Here is a 20,024-nt window from a genome sequence, read left to right as displayed (position 1 = left end):
ACCAGCATTTGGGTTTTCAGATGTAGGGGCCATTATTTTACAGAATCGGTAGATTTACCGATTCGGTAAATTTACCGATTCTGTAAAATACCGAATCGGTAATTTTACCGATTCGGTAAATCCAAATGTAGCTGACACTCCTGAGAGTGTCACAGGCCCTTAAGAGTCGGTATTTTACCACACAATCCTATTGTGTGGTAAAATACCGAATCCAGGTGTGCATGCACATCTGTGCATGCACACTGTGCAATGTGACACACAGACATGCCCTTAGGGCATGTATGTGTGCCACATGTCACACATGCCTTTACTTCGGGTGCTAGAGGGTGTCAAAGTGACACCCCCTGCACCCTTGCAACATTCGGTATTTACCGAATCGGTAAATACCGATTCGGTATTTCCAATTGATTCCTATGGGCTTCACAGCCCATAGGAATCAATAGGAAATACCGAATCGGTATTTACCGAATCCGTAAATACCGAATGTTACCGATTCGGTATTTCTAATTTAAAAATTAGCTACATCTCCCTCCTTCATATTTACCGATTCATAAATACCGAATCGGTAAAATTCGGTATTTATGAGTCGGTAAATGTCCCTCACCTACATCTGGCCCAAGGACATTAAAACATTTTTTTTACTGAGTTTTATATAGGGAGAGGTGTGGCGCCGCGGCCACGCCTCTAGGTAGAGGTGTGGCGCCGCGGCCAGGGCGACTGACGCTGGAATCTGGGGACCACGGTTCGATCCCCGGCTCCGGCGGCAGGTTAGCCCAGCACCATGTGACTCTGGGCAATAGCTCGCTTAATCTTCCCGACGGCCCCCAGCGCCTAGAGACCCTTACGGGTGATTGTGCGCTTTACAAATGTGGACTTTATATAGCGCGAACTTGACCCGAATCAGGTATCAGAGCGATTTACATAGCACCAGTTGCATTACATGAGGACACATTCATTTTTGTTAGGCACGGGGAGACAAATAGATTTGCCCAGAATCACAGGATGTTCAGCGTCATTGCTGAGACTCAAACTTAGTTCCCCAAATTCGAGGTCAACTGCCCTAGCCATTAAGCCAACTCCTCTCCTCTCATTCAAAGCTTGAACAGACTTGAGCAAGGGTTCCCAAACTTGTGACTACTGAGGACCCCCATTGACTCAACACTGGAAGCCAGGACCACCCACTATTTGTATGATTTAAATTTCAAACATTAAAAGAGTAATTCGAAAAAAATAAACGCACGTTGACACAACACAAACACTCGAATCACTAAAGATTTTAGCATTTTATATTGAAAGAGTTTGCAACAAAAAAAAAGATTTTATGGGAAGGTTGGTGCTGCATCTCTGTGATTACCTTTTAAATGGTTACTTTTATTTCGCAGTACAAGGCTCCAGCTCCTGACAAGGCCATGTCCCATGCTCTCCACACCACTAGAGTCAAGCTATCCCGGCTGAAGACGGCTGATAGCCAGAAACCGCTCCTAGGATGCTTGATTCTGGTCCAGGAAAGACATGGCTTGGCGGTTCGGGCTGGACTGTTCCCATGAAGCACAGGGTCAAGGCTGATTTGCATATGGCCATGTCTGAACTGGGGTGGTGTGGAGTGCAAAAAAACGATGGATTTAGGCCCAGATCTCTGTACTGGCGTGAATGTATGACATTGTTCTGCATTCTGTCCATCAACTGTTGTTTTTGCATTTCTCATTTTTTTGTAGGATTCACATGTAATTCATACTGGTAGGCATTTTTAAAAAGTGCTTGGTCTGGAAACGCACATACTCAGTATTCAGAACTTAACACAGTGGTTAGCATTGACTTTAACAATAAAAATCTATTTCCACCCCGATAAACCCCTTTAGCAGCATCAGGATAATGAAAGACTAGAAAAAAAAATAAGTTACTAACTTGTACCATGCAGTGTGTAAGCAGCTCCTTGATGATGGTTTATAGGTCACTGTGCTAGATTATGATTGTCTCTTATGAGCTGCAGAGTAACACAAGAATATCTGTGACAAAAGCAGTAACCTACTGATCTATGCACATAAAATACTGTTTTTTAAAATGCATGGTATGCGTTCTTTGCAGCAGGCATATTAACCCTCTGTGCTACATTAGATAAGTCAAACCAGCCACTGGACAACACTCTCATCTCCCTCCAGCAGGTACATTAATCACTGGTGTTATCTGGACACTTTTGTTGCTGCTGGAAACTGCTAATTCTACAAGGAACTTTGCAGGACTTTTAAAACTGCTGCCTGAGGACCCCCTGGGAATGTGTCACGGACACCAGTTTGGGAAACACTGGCCTAGAGGATGAAACATTAATCATGAAAGAATAGCTATAACAACTACTTGCCACTGGCCACAAGGAAACAACCGCAACACATATTCAACACACTTTGCTGCACATAAACAATCATCCATGGCAATTTGCTGTTTCTGTGTGTGCTGCACAACTCAGCACACACAGAAACAGCAAAAACAAGGCGAAATAATGCATTTCTCCTTGTTTCGCCAAGTTAAGACCAGGCTTTTCCTCGTCTTAATTTTGGCGCTGCCCCATATTTACACCCCCCCTTGTAAACAGGGTACAGCATCAAAATCAATAGGTGTTGTGGCAGAATACCTACCGCAACACCCATTGCCCCACCCATTTCACGATAAGTGTAGCATGAAAGGGGACCTTATTTACAAGGCGGAGTTAAGCGCAGCCACGGCCGGTAGTAGGTGTAACTGCAGGGCGGTGACGTGGGGAGGGGGAGGGGCACGGTGGGGGGTAGTAATGTATGGATTACGGACTTTAACAGGTAAGTAAACATATAAATAAATAAAATGAATTTCATTGCACGCACTGCATCGCATTTGGCGATGCAGTGCGCGCAACGAAATTCGTTTTATTTATTTATATGTTTACATACTTGTAAAACTCCGTAATCCATACATTACTACCCCCCACCGTGCTCCTCCCCCACCCCACGTCACCCCCTGCAGTTACACCTACTACCGGCCATGGCTGGTTAAGCTACGTTAAGTGGCTTAATGCCACCCTGTAAATAATGCAAAGGCTGTATCGGCACAGCAACGTTGCAAAAAATTACATTTCTGTGGCGATAGGGGCTTGTAAATATGCCCCTCACTCCTTCAAAGGTCAGAAAACACAGTGCCAATAAATTAGACAATAATAACAACTTTAACTGCAATTAGAAGCAGCACCTGTGATATAAAGCACCACATAAAAAGGTAATTACTGTGTGCTGCATAAATTATCATTATTGTAACACAATTCATCTCACTTATGAACGAACGCAAAACAAAATGTTCCCAAAACTCATTGAAAGCTGTGAACATTCTGTTTGTTCTCTGAAATGTTTTACATACGGAATCTACTCACATGCAAACACTGGATTTTGTGGTGTTTTACAGTGCACCAATATCCAACAATCTTTCAGAGGTTCTGCAAAGGCTCAGTGTTTCAAAGAGTTTGTCAATATAATTAACAATACAAGCGCACCATTGTTAGTATAAACAAAACACAACATATTCTGTAAAGAAATCCCCAAAGTTCAAAGACAAAAACTTAGAGACAATAAGTGTTCACTTACATTTATTGTGCTTCTAATGGTAGAGGAGGTTAAAACGCTTGTTATAGACCCTGCAACTAGGATAGGACAACCTCATTCCACTCTTAATGATATTTAAGATGCCCGCCATTCCAAAACAACATGTCTGGCAATTATTTCCAGAACTCTGAAAGGTTAATTAAAAGGGCATATTTCAAAATCACACATTAAACACTTACATTAATGTGACACCAAATGGTTAATATTTTTATATTTATTTAAAGAATTTGAAATGTGGACAAGCTAATATTTAAGGTCAGGATGGGAAGTCAAAAAAGGATTTATAGTACTTGCAACATGAGGTCAGCAAGCAAGTTGTGTTATACTATTAACATTCAAAACCTTGTGTAAAATTGTTCTCTGGAAAGTTTTTCTGTAAATATTTAGGGCCTAATTACAACTGTGGCAGTCCATAGGACCGCCATAGTCTTGGTGGCGGTCCGACAACCGCAGTACTTCGGGACCAGCCGCAGTATTACAACTGCAGTGGTTGGACTGCCACGAGACCACCGCAACCACTGGGGATCCGCAATCCTCTGCGGTGCCGCGGTGGTCTTGAGACCCCAATATGCCTGCTAGTGCCGCTGCGGCACTGCCAAGCATATTACGAGTTTCTTCACCGCCAGCAATTTCATGGTGGTGGGCCCGCCATGCAAATGTTGGCGGTGAGGAAACTAGGGGAGCCCTACAGCCCTCTGTTGCCTCTGTGCAAAGGGAAGCATGCGGGGGGCACATTGTGTGCCCCCCTATCTGAATGTACTCGCAGTTCCAGGACAGTATGGATATTACATTCCATGCCATTGTGGAACTCGCTGTGGCTGGGCCTCGGCTCTGCTTTTCTAAGGCTCTCCTATGAGCCTTTGAAAAACTGTGCCCTGGGCCAGCCGCCGCAGGACCGCCCTCTGGATTTTAACTTGTAATCTGGTGGGCTGTGTGCAGACGGCTTTGGCGGTCCTTAAGGGCAGCATCAGTGTGGCAGCCAGGACCGCCAAAGCCGTTATCAGGCCCTTTGTTTTTAAACAGAGGGACAAGTTTGCGAGACACTGTGTCAGTATTTCTCAATAAAAAACATGACATTGTCTTTGAAGGGAGCACACCTTGTGGCAGTCTTAACCAACAAAAGTCAAATGAATGACTATGAAAAGAGACACAGCAGGACCTCTCCACACACATACACTCAAAGAAAATTTGCCTCTTGTTCTTAACATTTGTAGATTTGGTTGCAGAGAAGGAGACGGTGCAGATAACTATATGTGGCCATTTACCAGCATTCCTCAACAAGAATTTTCAATCCTATTAAGGGCACAGGAGGTTAGGATTATGCATCCCCAATCTAGGTTTATTTAGATAATAGCTATATTAATGACATCAAACACAGAAATGTAAAAGAACTACATAACAAATAGTTCTTAGATGAAAAAAAAGAATACTCCCAAAATGGGAGCTCATCCACCCGTTATAGTCCAGTGTAATTATAAACACTCTTGATTACTGTAGCGTCACCTCTTTGTTACTGCAAGGGCATCCTGCCATATCCTGTAAAAAAAAGTCTTCTTATGAACAATCATTGAAGACTACCTATTTCCTCTCTCAAACAATGGGTGGGTAATAGAAAATAATCACAACATGCAACTCAGAATATGTTCCATATCTATAGTTAATTTGAAATTGGGTTACATGCTGGGTTATGGTAGAGTTGTTTGAAAGTGGATTCTGATGACCAGTTAGCAATACACGTAATGTCCTATATGCGTGTGTCCAATGCAAAGGACTTGCAGGCCACACCAACCGTGACTGAGTGTGCCCCAAAATGTAAACATCAACGCAAGCCTGAGACAAAAAACTAATAACCCACCTGGCTAGCATATGTACCAAAACTGGACGGTAAGGCTGGAGGAGTGAAGTGGAGAGTTGACCAGAAGGTGATGATCTGAGATTTCTTGTGACAGTCGTAAATGCACAGATAGCTCACAACACACAGTTTGGAATATGTTGAAAGCAAAGGGTATGTGATATATTTTTAATTGGTCAGTTTGAGTTCCATTGGAGATGATAAACATGAATCCTTCTGGAGTGAAAAACCTACCTACAAAATACAGCGTAAAAAACAGTCTCTGGCATGAAGTACAGTGGAAAACAGACCATGTTAAAGTTGAGTTACGAGCTCCTTTACCTTACTGTGGACTGTACTGATGAATGTGTGATTCTTCTTTTCAAATAGTGACCAAATCTGAAAAATACATTGTACAACCCCGGGGATCATAGAACTTGCCGATGGCCAGAAGTGAAACCCTCAAGCATCCTCCAAGCAAAATAAATTAAAGTGGTATCACATTTCAACTCTTTGTTCTGGAGGAACTTATTACATGCATGTGAAGTATAACTAATCCATGCACATTGATTCCCCACAAATTTGAACATCACAACGTTAATAGACCTCACAAGATGTTCTGTCCATGCTGAATAGCTGAACGGTTTAAGCAAGCTCAGTCCTCAACCCTCTCTGTGACCTGCATCTGTCCTTCCTGCTTGTACCCCCTGAATGTTTCTATCATTTTCACGTATGCAAATGTGTTAGATCTGTCTGCCTTATGGTGGTGTTCCCCCAAATTTTTGCCCTACTCCTCCATTTTTTGCTGATCTCATTCTTGTTGACCTTAGGACTCTGCACACTTTATCACTGCTAACCAGTGTTAAAATAATTGTGCTCTCTCCTTTAAGCATGGTGAAATTGGTTTATACCCAGTTGGCACATTTCATTTATTTGTAAGTCCCTAGCAAAGTGGTACTGCATGCACACACAGCCTGTATATTAAATGCTATTAGTGTGCATGCAGCGCTTATTTTGCTACCCACTTCAGTATCTTTTTAAACGAGTCCCAGATCTGCAATTACAGCCTCTGTGTACAGTTGTAAACTGCAATTTCGCCCTGGAAGTATAAATCTTTTGACAGGCCTAAACCTTCCTTTTTAATACATATAAGTCACCATTAGTATATGCTCTAAATAGCCAATAGGGCAGGGTGGAGTGTGTTTAAAAATTTAAACATGTACTTTTAACTTTTACATGTCCTGGGTAAGAAAAACTCTTAAAGTCGTTTTCACTACTTCAGGGCCTGCCTCTCCCATGGGATAACATTGCGTTAACCTATTTCATTTAATACGTGATAGTTTCAATTGTTAGAAAGTAGGAATGTCGAGTTTTGTGTGTAAAGAATTATAATTTAAACCCTTTTTTTTATGGTAAAGTCATATTCTAAGTCACAGTTGTGACAATGCCACTTTTAGAAAGTTGCAAAAACAACAGTTGATGGACAGAATGCAGAACAATGTCAAACATTCACCCCAGTACAGAGATCTGGGCCTAAATCCATCGTTTTTTTGCACTCCACACCACCCCAGTTCAGACATGGCCATATGCAAATCAGCCTTGACCCTGTGCCCTATGGGAACAGTCCAGCCCGAACTGCCAAGCCATGTCTTTCTTGGACCGGAATCAAGCATCCTAGGACCGGTTTCTGGCTATCAGACGTCTTCAGCAAGGATAGCTTGACTCCAGTGGTGTGGAGAGCATGGGACTCAAGTCTGAGCATACCCATCCCACTCGGGGTGACAAATGCAAAAACAACAGTTGATAGACAGAATGCAGAACAATGTCATACATTCACCCCAGTACAGAGATCTGGGCCTAAATCCATAGTTTTTTTGCACTCCACACCACCCCAGTTCAGACATGTCCATATGCAAATCAGCCTTGACCCTGTGCCTCATGGGAACAGTCCAGCCCAAACTGCCAAGCCATGTCTTTCCTGGACCGGAATCAAGCATCCTAGGACCGGTTTCTGGCTAGCAGCCGTCTTCAGCCAGGATAGCTTGACTCCAGTGGTGTGGAGAGCATGGGACTCACGTCTGAGCATACCCATCCCATTCGGGGTGACAAATGCAAAAACAACAGTTGATGGACAGAATGCAGAACAATGTCATACAGGCACCCCAGTACAGAGATCTGGGCCTAAATCCATCGTTTCTTTGCACTCCACACCACCCCAGTTCAGACATGGCCATAGGCAAATCAGCCGTGACCCTGTGCCTCATGGGTACAGTCCAGCCCGAACTGCCAAGCCATGTCTTTCCTGGACCGTAATCAAGCAGCCTAGGACCGGTTTCTGGCTATCAGCCGTCTTCAGCCAGGATAGCTTGACTCCAGTGATGTGGAGAGCATGGGACTCACATGTGAGCATACCCATCCCACTCGGGGTGACAAATGCAAAACAACAGTTGATGGACAGAATGTAGAACAATGTAATACATTCACCCCAGTACAGAGATATGGGCCTAAATCCATCGTTTTTTTGCACTCCACACCACCCCAGTTCAGACATGGCCATATGCAAATCAGCCTTGACCCTGTGCCTCATGGGAACAGTCCAGCCCGAACTGCCAAGCCATGTCTTTCCTGGACCGGAATCAAGCATCCTAGGACCGGTTTCTGGCTATTAGCCGTCTTCAGCCAGGATAGCTTGACTCCAGTGGTGTGGAGAGCATGGGACTCACGTCTGAGCATACCCATCCCACCCAGGTAGACAAATGCAAAAACAACAGTTGATGGACAGAATGTTGTATTGCATTTGTCACCCCGAGTGGGATGGGTATGCTCAGACGTGAGTCCCATGCTCTCCACACCACTGGAGTCAAGCTATCATGGCTGAAGAGGGCTGATAGCCAGAAACCGGTCCTAGGATGCTTGATTCCGGTCCAGGAAATACATGGCTTGGCAGTTCGGGCTGGACTGTTCCCATGAGACACAGGGTCAAGGCTGATTTGCAAATGGTCATGTCTGAACTGGGGTGGTGTGGAGTGCAAAAAAACGATGGATTTAGGCCCATATCTCTGTACTGGGGTGAATGTATGACATTGTTCTGCATTCTGTCCATCAACTGTTGTTTTGCATTTGTCACCCCGAGTGGGATGGGATGCTCAGACGTGAGTCCCATGCTCTCCACACCACTGGAGTCAAGCTATCCTGGCTGAAGACGGCTGATAGCCAGAAACCGGTCCTAGGATGCTTGATTCCGGTCCAGGAAAGACATGGCTTGGCACTTCGGGCTGGACTGTTCCCATGAGGCACAGGGTCAAGGCTGATTTGCAAATGGCCATGTCTGAACTGGGGTGGTGTGGAGTACAAAAAAACGATGGATTTAGGCCCAGATCTCTGTACTGGGGTGAATGTATGACATTGTTCTGCATTCTGTCCATCAACTGTTGTTTTGCATTTGTCACACCTAATGTGGGATGGGTATGCTCAGACGTGAGTCCCATGCTCTCCACACCACTGGAGTCAAGCTATCCTGGCTGAAGACGGCTGATAGCCAGAAACTGGTCCTAGGATGCTTGATTCCGGTCCAGGAAAGACATGGCTTGGCAGTTCGGGCTGGACTGTTCCCATGAGGCACAGGGTCAAGGCTGATTTGCAAATGGCCATGTCTGAACTGGGGTGGTGTGGAGTGCAAAAAAACGATGGATTTAGGCCCAGATCTCTGTACTGGGGTGAATGTATGACATTGTTCTGCATTCTGTCCATCAACTGTTGTTTTGCATTTGTCACCCCGAGTGGGATGGGTATGCTCAGACGTGAGTCCCATGCTCTCCGCACCACTGGAGTCAAGCTATCCTGGCTGAAGACGGCTGATAGCCAGAAACCGGTCCTAGGATGCTTGATTCCGGTCCAGGAAAGACATGGCTTGGCAGTTCGGGCTGGACTGTTCCCATGAGGCACAGGGTCAAGGCTGATTTGCAAATGGCCATGTCTGAACTGGGGTGGTGTGGAGCGCAAAAAAACGATGGATTTAGGCCCAGATCTGTGTACTGGGGTGAGTGTATGACATTGTTCTGCATTCTGTCCATCAACTGTTGTTTTGCATTTGTCACCCGAGTGGGATGGGTATGCTCAGACGTGAGTCCCATGCTCTCCACACCACTGGAGTCAAGCTATCCTGGCTGAAGACGGCTGATAGCCAGAAACCGGTCCTAGAATGCTTGATTCTGGTCCAGGAAAGACATGTCTTGGCAGTTCAGGCTGGACTGTTCCCATGAGGCACAGGGTCAAGGCTGATTTGCAAAAGTCCATGTCTGAACTGGGGTGGTGTGGAGTGCAACAAAACGATGGATTTAGGCCCAGATCTCTGTACTGGGGTGAATGTATGACATTCTTCTGCATTCTGTCCATCAACTGTTGTTTTGCATTTTTCACCCCAAGTGGGATGGGTATGCTCAGACGTGAGTCCCATGCTCTCCACACCACTGGAGTCAAGCTATCCAGGCTGAAGATTGCTGATAGCCAGAAACCGGTCGTTGGATGCTTGATTCCGGTCCAGGAAAGACATTGCTTGGCAGTTCGGACTAGACTGTTTCCATGAGGCACAGGGTCAAGGCTGATTTGCAAATGGCCATGTCTGAACTGGGGTGGTGTGGAGTGCAAAAAAACGATGGATTTAGGCCCAGATCTCTGTACTGGGGTGAATGTATGACATTGTTCTGCATTCTGTCCATCAACTGTTGTTCTACTTTTAGAAAGTTGGCATTTCTTGTTTCAACCACTAGGGGCCTGCAGCCTAAATCCTGGTTCACAAAATTAGGTGTAGTTGGCAGTTGGCGTTTGTGTAATGCTCCCAGACACTAAGACAAGGGCAGAATAGGCGTTGGCAGTATGAGCCATCTCTGACTTGATGAAGAATAGGGGCTGTCATCTCCCAAACTTGTGCATCACACAGGTTCTGCACAGTACACTAAGGCATGGTTTTGACACTAGTCTTTTGTGACTTCAGACAAGCTGGAGCCAGGGCAGGGAGGCAGGAAATTCCAAACACCTCTGGGGGTGGAAACCTCCAGAACTTGCTCCTACTTCAAAGTGGGCACCAGGTATAAATATTGGACCCTCAGAGCAACTCTTCAGTACACCTCTGGACCGGTGGAAGACTCAGAAAAACTCCTACGCTGGTCTGCAAGAAGGACTGCCACTCTGCTGCTCCAGTGAAAGGACTGGGCTTGAATCCTGAATCTAGGACCACCACAGTTTGGACTGTCTCAACCTTGCTGCAATTTAGTAAAGACCTGAGGGCAGACCTCTTTGAAGATCAGAAAATCATGATTAAAGTTCTTGTTTTTATGGTTGTTTTTTTTTTACATTCCCATCTATATTTGTACATATTTGTTTTCCTATTTTATCTGTGTTTATCTATACTTATTTTGGGTTTTGTTAGAAAAATGAAGTTTATCTGAAAGCATTGAGAATCGTTAAAAAAAATAGCTTTTTATTCCATTTTAGTCCATATCTAGAAATATACAGTCAGAGAAATATGTGCCTTTCTGTCTGTATTTAGCTGCAAATATCGTTAAAAATGGAAAACGGGGAACATTAACCACGATGCAGTAGCAGTCAACTTTTGCTGTTAGCAACAAGCCACCCTTTATATCACACCTGTATATGTATATTTGCATTAGACCCTGTGCAGCGCTCCATCAGGGGTGCTAATCCTTTACCTTCTTTGTAACGTGCTCTCAAACCAGATGGTATTTAAGTCTTCAAGGCAGGAGGTGAGGGAAGAGGACATTGCAGTTCTACTGGTAGAACTCAAAGGGGCATATTATCAACAAAGTGGCGAAGAGAGGCGTTAGCCATCTTGGCTTAACGCCTCTCTTCACCACTTCGGAAGCACCAGGCTGCACCATATTGCCAAGGATATGGTGCAGTCTAGTGTTTCCCTCTGCGCTGGCGATAGTTTTTACAACTTATCGCCAGCGCAGGCACCCTTGCACCAGAGTGCAAGGGTGTCTGCGAGCAGGGAGGATTGTTTATGTTCAGGAAGGAGTTCCTTCCTTCCTGCACATAAACAAACCTTAAATGCCAATTTGTAACTTACATGTGTGCTGCTTTATGCAGCACACATGTAAGTTACAAATTGGCATTTTTAAAAAGAGGTTTGTTTATCTACAGGAAGGGACACCTTCCTGTACATAAAGAAACCTTGGCATTTTGCATTTTCCATGTGTGCAGCACAAGGCAGCACACATGAAAAAAGCAAAAACGAGGAGAAATGAAGCATTTCTCCTCGTTTCACCACCTTAACACCAGGATTTTTCAGGTGTTAAATTCGGCGCTGCCACCTATTATCACCAAGCTTGATAATAGGTGGCAGCGTCGAAGTGAATGGGTGTTGTGGTTTAATTTAATTAAAAAAGTGTAGGACTACTCAGGTCTGAATTTGCAGCAGGAAGTCAGCTTGAGGAGTTCTGTATTGGTCCATAGTTATTTGGTGTATTACCCACATATTGGTGTATGGTAAGGGTAAAGTGTGTTTTTTTTAATTGCCCAGGAGCTTCATGCATAGTTTACATTCAAATATATGTCTGAAGAACCTGAATTTTTTTGTTCCATGTCAGGAGAGTTTGGCCGTGTCTTTGGGGCTAGAACGCTAGGCCCAGACTGATCTGCATGCAGTTTGTCTTTTTTGTCCTCTCTCTCTCTCTCTCTCTCTCTCACTCTCTCTCTCACTCTCTCTCTCTCTCTCTCTCTCTCTCTCTCTCTCTCTCTCTCTCTCTCTCTCTCTCTCTCCCTCTCTCTCTCCCTCTCTCTCTCCCTCTCTCAACCTCTCTCTCCCTCTCTCAACCTCTCTCTCCCTCTCTCAACCTCTCTCTCTCCCTTTCTCCCTCTCTCTCCCTCTCTCTCCCTCGCTTTCCCTCTCTCCCCCATTAGATCTTACAAAATGAAGGAATCCACCACAAACACTTTGTCTCCATACAAAGATGTAAGAATTCTAGGGCCTGATTTACAAAGGGCCTCTGCCCTCGTGGCAAAAGACCTGTAGTCGTGGGGGAGTCTCCTCACTCAAGGCAGAATCTCCCCCACAACTGTGGAGCAGAATCTCCCCCACAACTGTGGAGCCTACGCCATGGATGCGGAGACCCTTTGTGAATCGGTTCCTCTAAATTTAAAGGTCTTCTCTGATAAGTTTAGAGTTTTAAACTATAAGTTAAGTAGACTTTATCAAGTACTATACAAGGAATGGTGACAATAAAAGTATTCTAACCGTGGTATTACATTCTTTTTGAAATGATTACAAGGAAGCGTAGATTGCACAACAAATGTGGTGAATAGGCACATTGCAACCCAATATTGCCACAAATTATCCACACTGTGCATCATCCACCTGTGGCACCTTTGGTAACGTGGTGGGTATTTAAAGTATCAGGAAACTTCGGGATCCTACTGGTATGGTAATGTGTATTTATCTTCATGGCATGCAGAGATGTATACTGGCAGTTAACAAATGGTTTTGACCAACATTGCTAGATCAACCCCACTAATATGTTGTAACTACACTTGTATACAAAGGAAAGTAGAAAATCTAATTTTAGAATTTTTTTTGTTTTGTGTGTTAGGAGATACAAATGAGAACTCTTCACTTCGCTTTCTACACAACGTCTCTCAGTTCAAAGAGGAAGGCCACACGTGTGTTCAACACCAAAGTTCCAGAGGTACGCCAGTGGTCATCAAAGCTTACGTATATGCCAGACCACCACCATGGTCAGAGTATCTACCCACCATCTATGTGATAACACCCACCTACACGCGGCCTGTCCAGAAGGCAGAGCTGACTCGTCTGGCCAACACGTTCTTACATGTGCGGAACTTGTTTTGGATCGTGGTTGAGGATTCCCCAAGGAGGACCAATCTGGTGGCAAATCTACTGGAGACATCCAGTATGAACTTCACCCACCTGAATGTGGAAAGCCCCAGGAGTTTGAAGCTTGGCCTGTCCTGGATGCCATCTCACACTCCTCGAGGCACTCTGCAGAGGAACCTGGGACTGCGCTGGCTGCGGGATAATCTCAGGACTATGACCACACAAGAAGGGGTTGTGTATTTTGCAGACGATGATAACACATACAGCTTGGAGCTGTTTGAGGAGGTAAAACTTTGCAAGCATTTTGATCATGTAAACTGTTTTTAAAAAAATCTATAAATTAGTATTTGGAGCTCAGACTTTCATCAGTGTGAATTGATTCATTTAGTTGTGGGTAAGAAGCATTGGAGCAAGGTTACTAGACAATTGGTGTACAAAATTCATGTATTGCATCTGCATGCAAAGATATGTGCATCTGCTTTGAATATAGAGATTGTAGTAGTGACTATCAAAGCCAAAATATCAACGGGTCACAGCACCTGGACCAAAATATTGAGGGACGAAATATCACATAAATAATTGCCCAGAAGCAGTGTCATGTTAAGGCCTTTAGGAGATATAGGAAAGACATATTCTAGAAGCCCCTGTCTAGAGCAAATTTGCATTGTATTACTCATTGCCTAATAATTCAATATTAAACCTTATTCGGATCACACAACAACGGTTGAAATATATTTTGCTCAGGTCCCCTAAAATCAGTAAAATGACTCTTGGTAGAGAGACTGAGTCAATGGTAGCGGTAGGCAGAGGGAGAGAGTGAGAGAGAGAGAGGGGGAGGAAGAGGGAGAGGGAGACAGAGAAATATCCCAGGGTGCTCCTTGGGAGGGTTAGGGCCATGGGCAATTGCCGACTTTGCCCGTGTTTTAAAACATCTCTACACAGAGGGAGGTAATGATTTACTATTCTTAACTCCGCAGCTAAGTACCTTGAATATATGTATATATTTATATATATTCACTGAAAAACCATAGGTTTTAGGGGTGTTATAGTTAGCTGGACATTTCACTCGTACAAAACCATTGAAATTTCCTCCATTATAGTTTGTTGTACTAACTATAACTCGCGCGCCCACAATCCACTGCTTATGATGTCACATATTACATCATTTATGACATGGTCAGTGACATCACTGATGACATCACTGATGACATCTCAAATGACATCACTGATGACATCACTGATGACATCATCCAGTGAATGTGGTTTGGTTCAATATTTAAATAAGTATTATAAATATATATATAGCAATCTGCATTGAAGACTCAGTGGATGTATAAGTGTCTGGATGAAGGATTTAGTAGCAATGTGATTGACTGTCTAAGTGTCTAATTTAAAGTGTCTTACTAAATATATGGGATAGTGATTAAACTGTGTGAATACCTGTGTCACTCTATCTCTTGTTGTGCAAACTACTACATAAGTTGGTTACTAGCAATGTGAAAGTCTATATTAGTTATTAATTAGTTAAGTGAGTATTTGTATGGGATAATGAATGTGTGTGTGGTTGGGTGGGAGGTGTGTGACTGTCCAAAGATGTGTAAATAGTTGATTTAGTAGGTTTATGACGTTAAGACTGTATATGGAAACAGTTGTTTGGGTGAGTGAATCTCTTTATGAGTGTGGTGATGAGTAAATATATTTCTCAAAGACACATGTCCAACAAACCAGAAATATAAAAGGCAGTGTATGTGACAGTTGTTGTATATAAATAAGTATACATAAGACTCAGTGATTGTATGAGTGACTGTATCGAAAACTGTATACTTGTAATAGTGATTTTATAACACACTAAGTATGAGTTACTAACTATATGAATAAATAAAGTGGTGTTTGTATAAGTGTGTAGCTTGGTAATTGTAAGTATGATCAATTGTTTGCATAAGTGAGTAGGATGACTGCATAAGTGAATAGGATGTGTGCTAGTGTGTAATGTCGATGTAGGTGTGTAAGTATATTTAATAGTGTTCTATTGATCTTTGTTAGCATATATGAGTGAATGTATAGGTAAGTGTTTAGATGTGTGTGTAGATGTAGGAATCACTGAGTGGGTTTTTAGAAACTGGTTTGGTGTGTCAATGGTTTAAAATATGGTCCTCCATATTTTATAATGAGTGTTGAAAGGTTATACTAGTGTAAGATGAGATGTATCAGATTGTCACATGGATGATGTCATCAGTGATGTCATCAGTGATGTCATTTGAGATGTCATCAGTGATGTCATCAGTGATGTCACTGACCATGTCATGAATGACGTAATATGTGACATCATCAGCAGTGGATTGCGGGCGCGCGAGTTATACTTAGTACAACTAACTATAACGGAGGAATTTCAATGGTTTTGTACGAGTGAAATGTCCAGCTAACTATAACACCCCTAAAACCTATGGTTTTTCCAGTGAATTACTAAGGTTTTTTAAATGCTAATTCCTTACTGTAACATGGCTGAAACCTATGTTTTTTTAAGTGAATTTCAAAGGTTTTTTAAATGCTAATTCCTAACTATAACATGTCTGAAACCAATGGCTTTTTCAGTGGATTTCAAAGGTTTTGTAAATGACCATTTTTAAATGTATTAATTGTTATATATTTTTCTTATACTGATTTACTAATTTTTTTTACACTTAATTTTTAGTTATTTTTGTTTATTAAATTACATTATAATTATATTATACATTACATTACACAATATACTTTCTCAGAATGAATTACTTTAGTTTAAATACTTTGAAAATAGGCAATAGACTTTTAAGTACAGTAGTTACAGTTGTTGCAATGGGCAACACAATTTCAAACACAATGCAACATTGAGATCAATGGGAATTTCTAGTTAAATGCAATCAGTTACTTTATGGATTACTTTGCTAACCACAGGACTGGATCCTAGATTCAGTCCTGGGACATCTCCTGTAAACAGTTTAGTAAAAGCCTTTTGGTTACAGTAGTGATTTGTAAGGAATATTATTGTATTTTAAAAGTTGACAGAAACTTTTTCACAAAGAATCACCAATGTTATCCTATAGGAGGAAATTCACTTAACAGGTAAGTAGTGTTATCGTTACTTTTTCTTACTCTGTGGTGGATCCTGGATCCAGCAGTGGTGCATCTCTTGTAAACAGTTGAAAGAATGTGTTTAAGTCATACAGGCGATTTTTAAGGAATATTTGTAGTTTGTGAAAATAGACACTTAGAAACCTTTCCGGTGAAAAACAGACAATGGATTCCTATGGAAGGAAATACAAGTTACTGGTAAGTACGGTTAGAATTACTTTTCAGGGTCAGTGCAGCACTGGGTTCTCTCCTGATAGCAGGAGAGTTATTCGGAATTCGTTGTTCGGATGATTTTAGGTGAATATTTTAAAGTTCCAAAACTCCACACTTAGAAGAATTTCCAAGTGAAACCAGTCGATGTTAGCCTATGGAAGGAAATTCAACTTGCTGGTAAGTATGGATAGAATTACTTTTCAGGATCAGTACTGGGCTCAAAGATGCAGCACTGAGTTCTCTCCTGATAACAGGTGAGTAAATCAGAATTTGTAGTTCGGCTGATTTTAGAGGAATATTTGTAAGTTTCAAAAATCACCACTTGGAAACGTTTTCAGCAAAAAGCAGGCAAAGATATCCTATAGAAGTTAATTCAAGTTACAGGTAAGTACGGTTAGAATTACTTTTCAGGATCAGTACTGGGCTAAAAAATGCAGCACTGAGGTCACTCCTGATAACAGGTGAGTAAATCGAAATTCGTAGTTCGGCAGCTTTTAGAGGAATATTTTAAAGTTCAAAAACTCCACAATTTCCAAGTGAAACCAGTCAATGTTAGCCTATGGAAGGAAATTCACTTAGCAGGTAAGTACTCTTATCGTTACTTTTCCTACTCAGTGGTGGATCCTAGATCCAGCACTGGTGCATCTCTTGTAAACAGTTGAAAGAATGCGCTTAAGTCATACAGGTGATTTTTAAGGAATATTTGTAGTTTGTGAAAATAGTCACTTAGAAACTTTTCTGGTGAAAACCAGACAATGAATTCCTATGGAAGGAAATACAAGTTACTGGTAAGTACTGTTAGAATTACTTTTCAGGGTCAGTGCTGGACTAAAAGATGCAGCACTGGGTTCTCTCCTGATAACAGGTGTGGTAATCAGAATTCGTTGTTCGGATGATTTTAGATGACTATTTTAAAGTTCCAAAACTCCACACAGAAGAATTTCCAAGCGAAACCAGTCAATGTTAGCTTATCTAAGGAAATTCAAGTGACTGGTAAGTATGGTTAGAATTACTTTTCAGGATCAATACTGGGCTCAAAGATGCAGCACTGAGGTCTCTCCTGATAACAGGTGAGTAAATCGGAATTTGTAGTTCGGCTTATTTTAGAGGAATATTTTAAAGTTCGAAACTCGACACAAATGAATTTTCAAATGAAAGCAGTCAATGTTAGCCTATGGAAGGAAATTCAAGTTACTAGTAAATATGGTTAGAATTACTTTTCAGGATTAGTGCTGCGCTCAAAGATGCAGCACTGAGGTCTCCCCTGATAACAGGTGAGTGAATCGGAATTCCTAATTCGGCTGATTTTACTTCGGTCCAGTACATATAGAGCCACTTTCTTACACCATCCCCTCCCTTCCCCACTGTGCAAACACACTCTGTGGCGCGTTTTAAATTAGGGAAATAATTCCCCTTCAATCCTGAGGGTCCTAGGGTCCAACTAGCCCACTAGGTACATCCAGTAAGTGCCAAAGAGCTTAGTAGCAGAGAGATGTAAAAAGGGGCACGGCCTAGCCCACCTCTTTGCAACGCAGCACAGTGGCGCTTACTGGAAGCATCTGTTGGGCTAGTTGGACCCCGGGGTCCATCAGGGTTGAAGGGAAATTATTTCCCCAACTTAAAACGCCCCACAGGGCGTGTTTACACACGTCACCTCAGGCCCCGTCCCCTCTCTTCACCACTGTGTAAACGCGCCCTGTGGCCATTCTAAGTTGGGAGATTAAGTCCCCTTGAATACTGAGGGGCCATGGGGTGCAACTAGCCCACCAGCTACCTCCAGTAAGCGCCACAGAGCTGTGTTGCAGAAAGGTGTAAAAAGGGGCATGGCCTCAGAACACCTCTCTGCAATGCAGCCCCCTGGTGCATACTGGAGGTTCCTGGTGGGCTCGTTGGCCCCCAGGGACCCCCAGTATTCAAGGGGAATTCGTTCCCCCTCTTCAAACGCGCCAGGGGGCACATTTGCAGAGTGGTGCAACGAGGGAGCGTGGCCTCCGGCGCGATCCCGTTTTAAAAATTTTTTTTAAGAAGGGGTGCTGTGTGGCCCCCTTCTTTTTCAAATTTATTGGCCCTGGGGACCCCATCCCCCAGGGCCTGCCCCTAACTTTTTTTTAAAAAAATGTAAAAATCGTCCACCAATAGCCCCGGGGACCCCGGCCCCCAGGGCTGTCCCTCTCTGTTGGGGGCGGTGGGGGGTCCCCAATCCCCCCACGGTCCCAGCTGGCTCCCCGCATCCTTCAGGAGCCAGCATTGCTTTTCTACATGCGGCAAGCAGCTAACATGCTGCTCCCCATGTGGAAAAGCAATCTGCTTTGCTATTTTCAAATAGCAAAGCAGTTTGCAATGACAGGGTGGGAGCCACTAGGCTCCCGCCCTGTCATTGCAAACAGCAGTGTCCCGGGGTGGGCACCCTGGGACAATGCAGGATCTAGCCCTGGGGGGTGGCGGTCCCCAGGGCTTTGACCAGGCTCCAGGAGGGTAGCCACGCGGCCCCCTCCCACATTTTACAAAGCCCCGGGGCGTGGTGGTCCCCAGGGCTGGGGGGTCTTTCACGGACCCACCAATTTGAATATTTAGTGCCCCGGGGAGGTGGCGGTCCCTGGGGCCACGGGGGGGCCATGAGCTCCCCGTCATTCATTTTGTAAAGCACCGGGGGTGGCGGTCCCCCGGGCAGGGGGGGCCTGAGAGCCCCCACAACAAATTTCCAGAAGCCCTGGGGGGTGGCGTCCCAGGGGCTGGGGGGGCCTGAGAGCCCCCCTCCTAATTTTAAGAAGCCCCGGGGGGTGACGGTCCTCGGGGATGGGGGGGCCTGAGAGCCCCTAACACCAAATTTTAAAAAGCCCGGGGGGGTGGCGGTCCCCGGGGCTGGGGGGGCCTGAGAGCCCACCCACCTAGTTTATAGAAGCCCCAAGGGGTGGCGGTCCCCGGGGCAGTGTGGGGGGGATTGGGCCACCCCACACTTTTTTCGTCATGCCCCCAGGATTTGGCCTCCCCGGGGGCTAATTAGCATTAAAGCGGGAGCCCACGCTTAGTTTTTTTTTTGATCGAAGGGATCCGCACATTTTTTTGGGCCTGGGGGTCATTGTGGGACCCCCTGAACTGTCCTAGGGGTCAGGGTGTTCCTACCCTGCCCCCTTTTCACGTTTTGCGTGTTTTTTATAGGTTTCTTTCGCCTTGAGGCACATGATGGCTGCCAACACTTCCTGATTTGGAATGTTGACAGCCAATTAGAATACAGCTCGTGCACGGCAGGGTGCGCTTAGGATGCGCGGATTCTGCGCGGCCATGGATATTTATGTACTTTTAAATGTGATTTTCTCAGAAAATACTGAACGGATTTACACCATTTAAGCAAAAGGCACAAGTTCGAACTAAGGACTACGGGCCCGATTCACAGAATGAA

General features: G+C 44.0%; 1 protein-coding gene across 1 annotated transcript in view; it reads left to right on the top strand.

Annotated features, from left to right (window-relative positions):
* LOC144771506 (galactosylgalactosylxylosylprotein 3-beta-glucuronosyltransferase 1-like) overlaps positions 1–20,024 on the top strand; it is a 119,558-nt gene that overhangs the window by 30,515 nt on the left and 69,019 nt on the right. Inside the window, exon 2 of the mRNA XM_078655921.1 lies at positions 13,059–13,588. Coding sequence (XP_078512047.1) covers positions 13,059–13,588 — 530 coding nt within the window. The remainder of the gene's footprint in view (positions 1–13,058; positions 13,589–20,024) is intronic.

The sequence above is a fragment of the Lissotriton helveticus genome, chromosome 8 (assembly GCF_964261635.1).
Source record: "Lissotriton helveticus chromosome 8, aLisHel1.1, whole genome shotgun sequence".
Lineage (NCBI taxonomy): Eukaryota > Metazoa > Chordata > Amphibia > Caudata > Salamandridae > Lissotriton > Lissotriton helveticus.
This window is presented reverse-complemented; position numbering and strand designations above follow the sequence as displayed.